Here is a 12,772-nt window from a genome sequence, read left to right as displayed (position 1 = left end):
TTTTTTATATACTAATTTTTGTAAAGAAAAATTAAAATAAATTTAAAAAGTTTTATAAAGTTTAAGCACTAATAAACATTGTATAAAAGTTTTTATATTTATTTCTATTGTTATGCCTTCTAAAAACAGTTTTTCTTTTAGCGCAGTTTTGGCGCTGCTGTAACCTCTTAAACTAAAGGCAAATAGTAAAGTTCCATAGATTACAAAACTCCAACTTCTTAAGATATTTCACCTACCCTGTCAGAAATCAAAATAGATTAATGAAACAAACGCAAGACTGAGTCTTGTCGAGGCCCTATGCTCCCAAGAGGAGTGAACTAGGAATAAAAATAGTAAACTTAGTTTTTTGTATAATAATATTGAAAGATACGTTTATTGTGAAAAGCTGTATGCCTTTTGACGATTTGCTTAAGTTTAAATGTGTAGTGTTACTCCAGAAGATCATAAGTACTGAGGAATCCAGATATATCAAATATCGACTTATGTCTTCAAAATCTTATCGTTTGTTAAACTTACTTACTTACTTAGGTGACCATAACAACCCGTTACCGAGTTACGGCCGACGTCGTTAAACTTAGTCCCGATGAAATAAAGCTGTTTGGCGACTGAACGTCAATACTTTGTGTTCTCTGTCCGTCTTTGGAATAACTTACCCCAAAAAATTAAATGTACGAGTATAAAAAGATCTTGCGCTTCAAACATAAATTGATTCGTGACTTTCTCGAATATTGCTGAATGTACATACTCAAATGATTTCTCATTATTTCAATCTATAGTACTATTTCTATCTTAATTTCCTTTTTTACCTTCTCCAACTTCAACTTCTTTACCACTACCTATAATTCCAATTTTGATTTTATTGTTAGTCCTTTTATCTACGATTTAATTATGTAAGCTATTCTTAAGGTCAATCATTCTAAAAATAACCCATTGTTGTTTTGACTTTAATAAATAAGTAGATACATATTGTTTTTCGAAGAGCACAATACCATTTCCCCTTTAATAAAAGCAGGCTCTGCCAAACGAAAGAAGAGTTGAGTTGAGCTACGAGAGAAAGTTCGGCTGCTTCGACCCTAGCGAATTTCTGTAAAAATAAGAATGAGTGACGTCCGGGTCACAAATGAATCGCCAAGAGATAATTTTTCCAATCTGCTTAATTATAACGTCGGAAACTTATGAAGATGATGAAGAACCCCAAACGAAAGTGATTTTAGATAGAGTGTCTATAGCATAAATTCTTTAATCTGATGTTGGAGAATATATAAATAATATACAATTTCGTTCACCCGACAACCGCACCCTTACTTTTGAGTTTTCAAAATCCTATAAGGCTGCAAAGTAGACTGCATTGGGGGTTAATTAAAATACGGGAAAGCCCTTACTATGTATAGTTCGGCGGCTGGGTTGGTGCGTGTCTACCATTCGGAAGTGCGCAGGTTCAAATCTCCGTGCATGAAACACCAAATGATAGAAACAGTTTTTTCTAATAGCGTTGGTCCCCCGGCAGGCAATGGCAAACCTCCGAGTGAATTTCCGCCATGAAAAATCTTTTCATAAAAAACAATGGCATACAAAACTCCGATTTATAAGTTCCATGCAGTGCTAATTCTATTGTTGGGTGCAGAGGCTTGTGTGCTGAACACATCGGACGAAATGCAGCTATAAATATTCGAGAGAAATATTCTCCGGATAATTAATGGAACTTTGGCATACCACAGCTCTATAAGCATATACATACATAGACGTAGTGCTTCGCATGAAGTGAAATTGACTATTTTACTGTGAAATAAAATGCCTCTGGATTTCCTTTTTAAAACTCGGCAAAAATGCCATTTAAGCAAAAATGTGTTTTTGCTTCTTTAAGATTAAATTTAAAATTTTTTTCTTTAGTCTCTTAGTTGTCGAGTTATTGACTTTTAAAGCATATTTTCAATATTAAACGACTATACAAATAGGAGTATGGATCCGGGGCTTATTAGGAGACATCCATTTGGACCCTAGAACTTGGGTGTATAAAAGAGTGGAACACAGAGCTCTTTAAAATATTCAATAAGTATAGTTATACATAAAAATATATTCTCATAGCACGTATACATTACATTGCATGGGCACATATACATAACTATATATACATATATAGGTAATTATCAATGACACATACATACAAACGCGCATTTAAGGTAACTTAGGCAAAAAATGGCAGTTATTCTGGCCTATAATATTAAAATTAATATCATTGGTAATTTGTAATTGCTTGTTTTGTAAAATGATCACTTAGTTGTGGGCGCGCTATGAATTTCGATATGGGCCTAGCGTGACGCTGGTGATTGTTAACAGGCTGCTGGTGTGGCTGCGAGAGGTTGGAGTTACCGTGAGTCTGTTGATGTTTTTGATCCTTCAATATGTCTTTATTCACCACATTCGCCGGCCTATCGGCAAAGTATTCACCCCCCTCATCCACAGCACTACCTCCAGTGGCAGCAGTACTACTTGCAACGACAGAATGAATACCATTCTTACCCCCAAAATCTCGCGACACCTTCGCTAGGAGGTTATAGTACGGATTCTGTTTTTGCGTATTGGGTTGATGTGCTGCCAGCATATTTGGCAGACTGGACTGTGGTTGCTGGTATTGGTTGTATTGCTGTTGCTGGTTTCTGCTGTTGCTGCCGTCACATTTCGTCCGTCCCACATGTTGTTGCTGCTGGGCTTGTGAGCGAGATTGTTGCATTTGCTGATAGCTGGTGTTGCGGTTGTAATTTTGATTCTGGCTCTGGTTGTGACTTTTGCCATTCTTATATGGCGACTGTGGGTAAGTATAACTGAAAGTTTCTTTACAAAATGATTTAACTTCTTTTTTGTACTTTTCAATTTCCTCCTCCAATTTCTTTAGTCGTTTTTCGTAACAAAGTCGTTCATTATTTCTCACCATGTGCTCAGATTGAGACGCGGATCCACCAACAACGCAATTGATTACGCCAGACTTTGTCCCTCGGACACATGAGGGCTTGTTTAGAAACGTGTTAGTGTTGTGGTTATGCCGATCTTGCTCCTCTATGTAAGTTCGTTCACATTCTGTGTCTGGGTAAACAAAACTATTATGTTGCTGGCTGTGCTTTAATTGCTGTTGCGAATGGGGATGTGCATGAGTATGGGCGAGGTGGTTCTTCGATTGCTCTTGTGAGTTTGTTTGCTCTCCTCTGCATATTGAAGAAGAGCTGCGGTACTGGCGACGTGTACTTTCGATCTTTCTAAGAGCACCGTTTGGTGATGTTATCTGTCTGCCGACTATTTCTGCTGCGGGGGCACCAAAATTAGCGGCACCTCCGTCGGGAAGGCTAGCATACCCACCATCTATGGAGTGACGCTTATCGAGCGTATTTATTGGCAAGTTATCCTCGTAGCTTTCGTGCGATTTTGAGTGGTTTTTACTTTTCACCATTTCTGTTGAATGTTCTGTAAAATATTTCGACTGTGCTTTGACAAACTTACGCTTGGCATTTGGTGATACCGGCACCATTTTCTTTATTGGTTTACCATTAATACTTGGCACACTGACAGATGGTTGCGTTTCGCTCTCATGTTTCTCCGGGCGACTAAAATACTTATCCTTTGATATATATTTGTCTTCTGTGCTGCTGTTTTGTTTAATTTTATGGCTTTTCTTTGTTGCTTCGAACTTATCGTAGGCATTCGATTGTTTATGATCCCTGTTTATGTACATATAATTAAAATTCTAATATTAGGAATACATTTAAAAAGTTGAAAGAACTGGACGATTTATACACGAATACATATATTTAAAAATGATGATATTTTTACTTTTGCTTTATGCTCGAACTTTTTGCGTTTGATGATGTTTGTCGTTTATCTGCCTTTTCGTTGTTAAGTTGAACGATTTCATACAGCTTTGATCGATATTCAGGCACAGTAAGGCGCACATCATCGCGAAATGGCGGCAATATGTCGACGTTCAGTTCAATTTCGGGTATAGAGTTTCGAAATCTTTGATGATTTTTAAAAGAGATGCCTGGATTATAAGAAATCATTTTAAAAAATAAATTGGCCTTTCAGACCATCTTACTTTTCTACATATGGATGCCCAAGGGCCTGTTTCGCTGTAAGACGCGCCAAGGGATCAAGCACTAACAACGATTCCACCATATTCACAGCGTCCTCTGGAGCATCAGCCATCATTTCACTCAGTGAGGTTCTTCTATGAAACATGTTAAGCAAATATTTATCTTATATAAGATATGTCTGTATATGCTCTTGTATTTAGAAGCATAAAATCACCTTTCATGTGAAATCTGTTTGTTGAGAAGCACGGATCCGAAACCAGCCCCTACCGCATGAATGTCATGATCACTTATTTCCGGTAAAGCTGTTACTATCTTTTCAATCTATTATTTAAAAATACATATTATTTCAAATCCATATAAAATTGATTGTTGTTGTTTTAGCAGACAGGGGAATGCTGCTGAAGTGACAGTTCTTGGCTGCATATAAATCCGGGTCGTTCCGGTTATGCAGACTATCGTGGGCACGTATAAAATTGGTCTACCTACCTGGTTAACCGTACTGCTGCCTTGAAATAAAGGTTTTCCACGTATCATCTCGCCAAGTATGCATCCCAAACTCCACATATCAATACCTTTGGTATACCTAAAATAATGGCATCACAAATATTCGTCTATGACAACAATGACAGCCCTTTAAATGGGTAACTAATCACCTTTTGCTAGCAATTAGAATTTCCGGAGCTCTATACCAACGTGTTGCGACGTAGTCCGTCAGTAATGGTTCAATAATAGGATCTCTACTCACATCGTTATTGTCACGTATTGGCCGATTTGAGACAGAACGCGCTAATCCGAAATCTGCCAATTTACATCTGAAATAATAAATAGAGAGCGATAAAGGTGAAAACAAGTGTTTTTGTTTTTAATAGTATTTTACTTTTTTATTATTATTTATTTATTATTATTGCTTATTATTATTGTATTTTTATTTATTATTATTTTTTTATTTATTATATTACCTGCATTTGCTGTCAATAAGAACGTTGCTCGGTTTCAGGTCCCTATGTATTACATTCCCCGAATGTATGTACTTGATAGCATTAATTAGCTGATACATCACATATCTCTTATGAATGTCTTTCAAAATAGTGCCTTTCTTAATGATGTTATGCAAATCACTTTCCATATATTCGAAGATGAGATATATATCCAAATTATTCGAAGCCCTAAAACCAACGAACTGAGTAGTAAAACAGTTTACGCTTACTTTTACTTAAATATATATCATAAATTTATTTCAAAATATGAATTTACGTATGTATATATTAGTAAACAGTAAAAGCTATACATACATATGCATTGTGGCATCTGCTAGAACCAAAAAATCTACTTATTTAGGGTGACGGAACTCTCGTGTAAGCCCTGATTATTAAACTGATCTACAAATGGCCTTGTCACTTTTCCTTGTCACTTTTCCTTGTCATTTTTCCTTTTTAAATTTCCGTTATTTTTATTGGGTGTTTGGTCGAGCATTTCCTCCTATTTGGGGTGTGCGTATTGGTGTTGTTCGACAAATGTAGAGATCTAAAGTTTGAAGCTGACTCCGAACCGCAAATGGTATTTTTATGAGGAGCTTTTTCATGGCAGAAATACATTCGGTTGTTTGCCGTTGCCTGCCGAGGGGCGACCGCTATTAGAAAAAACGTTTTCTATCATGTGATGTATCATGCACGGAGACTCGAACCTGTGCACTTCCAGCTGAATCCGGTCTCAATTACATAACACAAATCATTTAAAAATTATATAAAAATGTAATATGTCAAATTCTGATTTTCATGGCTGGAATAACGTGCAATGTTTGTTTTCCCCAAGAATGGCATCGTTCTTCGAAATTTCGGCTTATCCATTCCGGTTTCAAAAGTAATTTCTTTCCCCTACTCGTTTTCTACTTGAAACATCAAAGTATAGAAAGTTTTTCTAACAGGCAATGGCAAACCGACGAGTGCACTTCTGCCATGGAAACTCCTTTCATAAACACAATTTGGAAACGGAGAGCGCAACAAGAAGACACAGCATGGAGAAGCTCGGTCAAATTAATACACGAATATGTACTGAATGTAATAATAATATGTACATATGTATATGCTCCACTGTATTCTGCTGCATTACGCATACATGCGTATAACTGCTTATGTTAAATACACAACTTCGGCAACAGTGAAATGAGAAAAAAATGGCGGCTTAACTTGGGCATAGACGAGTTTTCTTTTCGTTTCTAGGTAATTTAATTAGAAGAATTTGTTTGTTGTATACGTATTATACGCATACACATGAATTCACATGTGTGCAACATAATTACATATGTCATTTTCTCTTTGTGGAAATTTTTGATTTTCAATTTCTAGTTTGTGATTTGGGCTCAATAGTATTGCCATAGTGGTTGATCCCCGATGTAAGTTTACTTAATTTCATAGGTATGCATAGGGGCTCTGCATTACATTTTTCTTTTCTAAACAGGCTATTTTGACCATTTTTCTAGAAGCCCATACTAAAATACAAATCCACCAAACATGCTTTCACAAACTTTGACAGTATTTAAGTCAAAAATAACGACTTTATAGCTAATAAAAAATGGTTTTCCGTTCATATAAATGTATATGTATGTAATTATAATATACAATATATATATAATAATATGTGTATGAATGTCTTTAACCGATTTTTTATTTTCTTGTTTTTGTGTCAAATTGCTTACATTTTATATTGGAATCAGCATATTTGTAAAAACAAACAAAAAAAAAAAAAATACCATAAGAACTGAAAATGGGTTAAACCACTTTTACAAAGAAATACTCTGACATACATAAATACAGAGGTGAATACGGAGGTAACTAAATAGACATGTATGACATACGAACCTATATACAGTGAGTAATCTTATAACATTTGGATGATTCCGGAAGGCTTTTAGAAAAACAATCTCCCGAAAAGTGCGTTGCGCATCGGTCTCATCACGAAAAGCGTCAAAAATCTTTTTAACTGCCACAGTTTCGTTTGTACGCTTATCCAACGCCTTCCACACGATGCCATAGGCACCTTTTCCTAAGCGCTAAAATGTTTAATTTTGAGGTTAATGAAATTATGTCATTTAAAGCATTTATCAAGTATATACAATACATATATGAGTATGTACATATGTAATATGTTTACATAAGTGTGGAGAAATAAGGGAATTTCTTTAGTTAAAAATGTGAATTTACTGTATTTTACTGGAAGGTGAACCTTCATGAGGTGACTTCGCTATTACAACTGATTTGTTTTCTTCTTGCGATTTGCTGATTCGAATGTCAAAGTGCTCTGCGTAGATGGGCACTTGCAGCAGCAGTAAAAAAGCAGTAAAAATAATTCTTTACTGATATTGCAATAAAGTTTGGAATACCTATAAATTTTTACTAACTGCTGGTAAATTTCCAGTAAATCTTTTTCTCCTTAGAAAAAAAAAAAACATATTGCACCCTAAATACAAAAGAGTCAGAACTTAAAACTGAAAATATTCAGCACAGGTGCAAATAAAAACGATGTAAAAATACGTTTAATGAATCGAGATCATCAATAAAGAAAGTTCACCTAAAAAATTTTAGAGTAATCAGTAAACAAATATTTTTACTACATTTTTTTCCAGTTATCAGTAAAAAAATATTTTTACTACAACTTTTTTCCAGTAATCGGTAAACAAATATTTTTACTAAAATGTAAATATTTTTACTAAAATATAAAAATATTTTTACTGCATTTTTTTGCAGTAATGAGTAAAAAAATATTTTTACTATATTTTTTTCCGGTAATCAGTAAGAAATAATTTTTACTGCAATTTTTTTCCAGTAATCAGTAAAAAAATATGTTTACTGCATTTTTTCCAGTATCAGTAAAAGACTATTTTACTACAATTTTTTTCAGTAATCAGTAAAAAAATATGTTTACTGCAATTTTTCCAGTATCAGTAAAAAATATTTTACCAATAAGTTTTTTCCAGTAATCAGTAAAAAATTATTTTTACGGCAATTTTTTTCCAGTAATGAGTAAAAAAATATGTTTACTGCAATTTTCTTTGAGTAATGAGTAAAAAAATATTTTTATTACTATTTTTTCCGGTAATCAGTAAAAACATATCTTTACTGCATTTTGTTCCACTTATCAGTAAACAAATATTTTTACTACATTTTTTTCCAGTTATCAGTAAAAAAATATTTTTACTACAACTTTTTTCCAGTAATCGGTAAACAAATATTTTTACTAAAATGTAAATATTTTTACTAAAATATAAAAATATTTTTACTGCATTTTTTTGCAGTAATGAGTAAAAAAATATTTTTACTATATTTTTTTCCGGTAATCAGTAAGAAATAATTTTTACTGCAATTTTTTTCCAGTAATCAGTAAAAAAATATGTTTACTGCATTTTTTCCAGTATCAGTAAAAGACTATTTTACTACAATTTTTTTCAGTAATCAGTAAAAAAATATGTTTACTGCAATTTTTCCAGTATCAGTAAAAAATATTTTACCAATAAGTTTTTTCCAGTAATCAGTAAAAAATTATTTTTACGGCAATTTTTTTCCAGTAATGAGTAAAAAAATATGTTTACTGCAATTTTCTTTGAGTAATGAGTAAAAAAATATTTTTATTACTATTTTTTCCGGTAATCAGTAAAAACATATCTTTACTGCATTTTGTTCCACTTATCAGTAAAAAAATATGCTTTACTATAATTTATTTCCAGTAATCAGTAAAAAATTATTTTTACTACAATTTTTTCCAGTAATGAGTAAAAAAATATTTTTACTGCAATTTTACTGATTACTATTTGTAATGCAGTAAATATACTAATATTCTAATGAAGTGTGTCCATCTATGGTGCGCTGCTTATTTATTGTTGCCTTATTTGCTTGTTTGCATTCTCTTGGAAATTTGGACATTCGAACTACCTGATGGCAAAAATAAAATACATATAGACATTTTCACGGTAAACGACGCGACATTTGTACGCTTTTAAGTGCGTCCAAAACAATGAAGACAAAGTAAAAGTTTATATATATTGATATTGTTTTAAAGGGCTGACGGAATGCTAGATTTTAATATATACGAGAAAGATCTTTTACAAATAAGTACGTAGTTATAAGCAATTATAAAGTGATACGGACGCGACAAAAAATAGAAGTTTTTTTGAGGCGCATTCACAAATATACAAAATTCAGCAAATTAAGAATTTTTATATACATAATATATATGTTAATAAATGCGAACAGATGACTGTTATTCGTAGGTTTATGAAATATGATAATTTTCTCTTCGTTTTTTTTAATTGAGTATAGAAGAAATACGGACGCGACATAGCGGACGCGACAAAATTTTCCATGAGCTAGGAAATAGAATTTTTTTCATTATAACACTTCAATTTTATTGAAAATAAAAACTCAAGTAATATTACAGTAAAAACGACTTAAAAAATTAAGAAGAAAGTTATTAGTTTTTAGGATGGTCTATTTTAATTATTTTCTTTAATGAATAGGCCGTCCGAGCAACTTCAATACATTTACTGTCGAAATATGAAAACCAATGCATACTTTTAACTCCTTTGATATTTGGAACATTTTGCCATAACTCTGACAGTTGATTAGAAAAACTATCAATTTCTGTTCCAGAGACATACAAAATCTTAACTCCATCAATGTTGTTCTTAGCACATTCATAGAAGCATAAGGCATCACCGAGAATGATATTTCTCGCTTTAACGATTTGCCAGACTTTTCGTTTAACTACGGCACCTATTCCGTCTACAGCACCTTTGCCATGTGAAGTGGCGAAAAAATTCCACTCTAAGATTCTTCTTTCATTTTCTCTCTATATTTCGTTGTTATTGCTTTTCTTGTTTCTTTTGCCGTTTTTGCCATCTATAAATTTTTAATCTTGTGCAATCTCTACGACTTTATTTCAAATTTAAGGATTTCAAACACCAATTAATTTTATTAATCGTTTTTGTCGAGAGTCAATGGCTACTTTTCTTAAGTGAAATCAGTTATTTGCTTAAAATCTGAAAGCAATTTATACTTCAACACTTTTTGCACTAATGAGAACAATAAATGCTATTTTTCGGTAACGGACGCGACATACGAATATAAGCTGAAGTAATAAAAAAAAACTACCGTTATTCGATCTCCACTAAGTCTCTCTGCTTGTTAAACATTATGTTACTATCAGTAGAAGATTTTTAAATTATAAAAACATCATAGTATTGCTTTGAATAAGGGAATATTACAAGGAAAAAAGTTGGTATATTTGGTCAAAAGAGTTAGATTTTTGTAAATTTTGTATATTCGTTGTATATTTCGGCTCAAAATTAAAAGAAAAGAAAAATTCTTTTATATTTATAAAGTAAAGACATTTGAGATTTATTATTCATCAACAAAAAGTTTTCAGGAACAGTTTGAGTTTTGCACTCGTGGTTGACTTTTTTGTGAAAATGCCCATATAAATGTTGTTCTTGCTTTAGCGAAATCACCTTCTATTAATTCGTCTTGGCACACTTACGGAAGCTCCGTATAAAGTTGACGAGACACAACTATGATTCAAATTTTTCAAAACATCTCTTAAAATTTTAATAATTTTTATTTGTAGGATACGAGCACAATTTTTTTTGAAATTATTTTCTTTCAAAACGTGAGTTCATAGAACTTATAGAGCTGTTGCTACCTATCTGGAAATTTAAAATTTTTGAAATCCTTTCTTTATAAGAGTTTTAGCAAAAAGCAAGCTGGCGAAAAATTAATAAAAGGAAATTTGTACATACGTAGATGATGCTTTTGGCACCATTTATATGTTTTCTTCTAAATAATTTGTTTCATTGTTTGCACTTTTTTTAATCCTGACCTTTTTGTTTTCAAATCTGCTTTCAGCTGAACGTACATAGAAAGTGCAATTAAGTATTTGTGCATTGGACGCACTGATATGCCTGCTATGCAGGTGCAGCCTCAAGTACTACATTTTCAAGTTCTTTGCTACACATACGAATTGTGATTTACCTTTTTTACATCAAATAGTTTCGAGATGTTTTCGTCGATTTCGGACATTTTGTGTTTTTCTTGTTGAGCCTTGGATTTAGTCGTCATTTTGCTGCCTTCTCTAGCTTCTTGCTGTTGTGCTTAAAAATATTTTCTCGGAAGTTTTCACTAGGCTTCTAGCTTCTTGCGATTACTAGAGAGGAAAGATCATACTTTTATCAAAAGTTGGCAGTCTAGTATTTATGTAGGTCTTTGACACCCTTTTCACTATTGCGTTTGTGCTAAGTGTAGCTCAAGTAACCGGAAACAATGTATAAGATGAAATAAAATGTTGAATTCAAAATGGATTTGTTAGATCGATGATAATGCGACCGTTGCGCTGGTAGTTTGAAAAAAGGAAACAATAACGTCAATGCAATGAACGGTTATCAATGATGTGATGCGACGTTGAGTGCAATACCGTGCCTCCAATTTGAATTATTCCGGCACTGACAGACCAATCAAACTTAATCGACAGGAGTGTATATAAATAAACTAGACATGTTTATACAAATCAACATACAAATGTAGGTGTATGCAGTATTTCAATTCGGTATGCTCGAAATGTGCTCCAAATCAAATTTCTGGGTCGCATGCAAGCCACTTTCATTTACATACAAATCACACGTTGGCGGCCGGCGGATTGAATTGCTGCCTGTTTCACTTCCCCGTCGCTGTTCTCTGCAATGCACGTATTAGGGGTATGCGGGAGGAGTAGATGTTCGATATAACACCCAGGGATATTAAGATGCACATGCGGGTAGGTATGAGCCTAGCTCTCGGCTGGCACACACATCGTACGAGTACTGGAGAGCAACACCATTTGCGTTTGCATATACATACACACATACATATGTTTGTGCTGTCACAACTGTGGGCTGCAAGTGTGTGGTGCAGCTGGCGGCACTGAATTTCTCGGTAGCTAGTTTTTTCTTTGAAGTATTGCTTGGTTTAATTACAAGTATTTGGTTATAATTGGCGCAAAAATGTTTAGATTTTTTTCATATGTCTATATCAAATACTATGTCAAAAACTCTACTGATCATTTAAAACTCTTGCACATTTTTTGGATTATATTGCACAAATGTTAACTTTTTCCACATTAACAGTTTTTCAATGAATTCACAAATAATGGTTATTAACGGTTGGCGTTGGTGTCGCTGCCGTTGGTTTACACTCTGGTTTGAAAGAATTTTGCGCACTTGACTTGTGTTTCGTATATATAACTAATATATTGTTTTTATTTATGTTTATTTTAGGTAAAAGTATACAAAAAGATTGAAAAAAATATATTTGAAGTATTTCAGTGAGGTAGTTTTGATATTTTAACCAGAGCAATTGTGTTGATTCGGCAGGTGCCCGGTGAATTCTCAAATAAAATGATGTGTTTCTTTCCTGAGGACGCGTGCATTTAGTTGAGGTAATGGATAAGAAAGGTGCAGCTTAAGTTATCGCCAGTTTACGAATAAATGTACGAATTCATTTTGTATTTGTTTGGACCATTTACGGGTTTGTTGTTATTCTTGTTGCTAATGCGGCAAGCATGAGTGAATGTGTATATGTATGCGCCTAGTTGTTTACGTTTAGTTGCTATAGTTGTTGACCATAGCAACAATGTGTAAACCTTTCCTGGTGGCCAAAATGCCGAGCTCC

General features: G+C 33.4%; 1 protein-coding gene across 3 annotated transcripts; it reads right to left on the bottom strand.

Moving 5' to 3' along the window:
• Positions 1-2,058: 2,058 nt before the first annotated feature.
• LOC129236869 (extracellular signal-regulated kinase 7) lies at positions 2,059-12,422 on the bottom strand. Of its 3 annotated transcripts, XM_054871140.1 has the most exons (10): positions 11,643-12,421; positions 11,102-11,273; positions 6,941-7,131; positions 5,042-5,248; positions 4,736-4,894; positions 4,569-4,665; positions 4,297-4,403; positions 4,085-4,216; positions 3,823-4,005; positions 2,059-3,710 (listed from the first exon to the last, which is right to left on the bottom strand). In XM_054871140.1, exons 2-10 carry the CDS (start codon positions 11,186-11,188, stop codon positions 2,234-2,236), a joined length of 2,640 nt encoding a protein of 879 aa, XP_054727115.1. In that variant the 5' UTR covers positions 11,189-11,273; positions 11,643-12,421; the 3' UTR covers positions 2,059-2,233. The 3 variants fall into 3 exon arrangements, with proteins under 3 accessions (XP_054727115.1, XP_054727116.1, XP_054727114.1); XM_054871141.1 differs by having other exon boundaries at positions 4,085-4,213; positions 11,102-12,422; XM_054871139.1 differs by having other exon boundaries at positions 11,102-12,421.
• Between the last annotated feature and the right edge of the window lie 350 nt (positions 12,423-12,772).

The sequence above is a fragment of the Anastrepha obliqua genome, chromosome 2 (assembly GCF_027943255.1).
Source record: "Anastrepha obliqua isolate idAnaObli1 chromosome 2, idAnaObli1_1.0, whole genome shotgun sequence".
In the NCBI taxonomy this organism is placed as follows: Eukaryota; Metazoa; Arthropoda; class Insecta; order Diptera; family Tephritidae; genus Anastrepha; species Anastrepha obliqua.
This window is presented reverse-complemented; position numbering and strand designations above follow the sequence as displayed.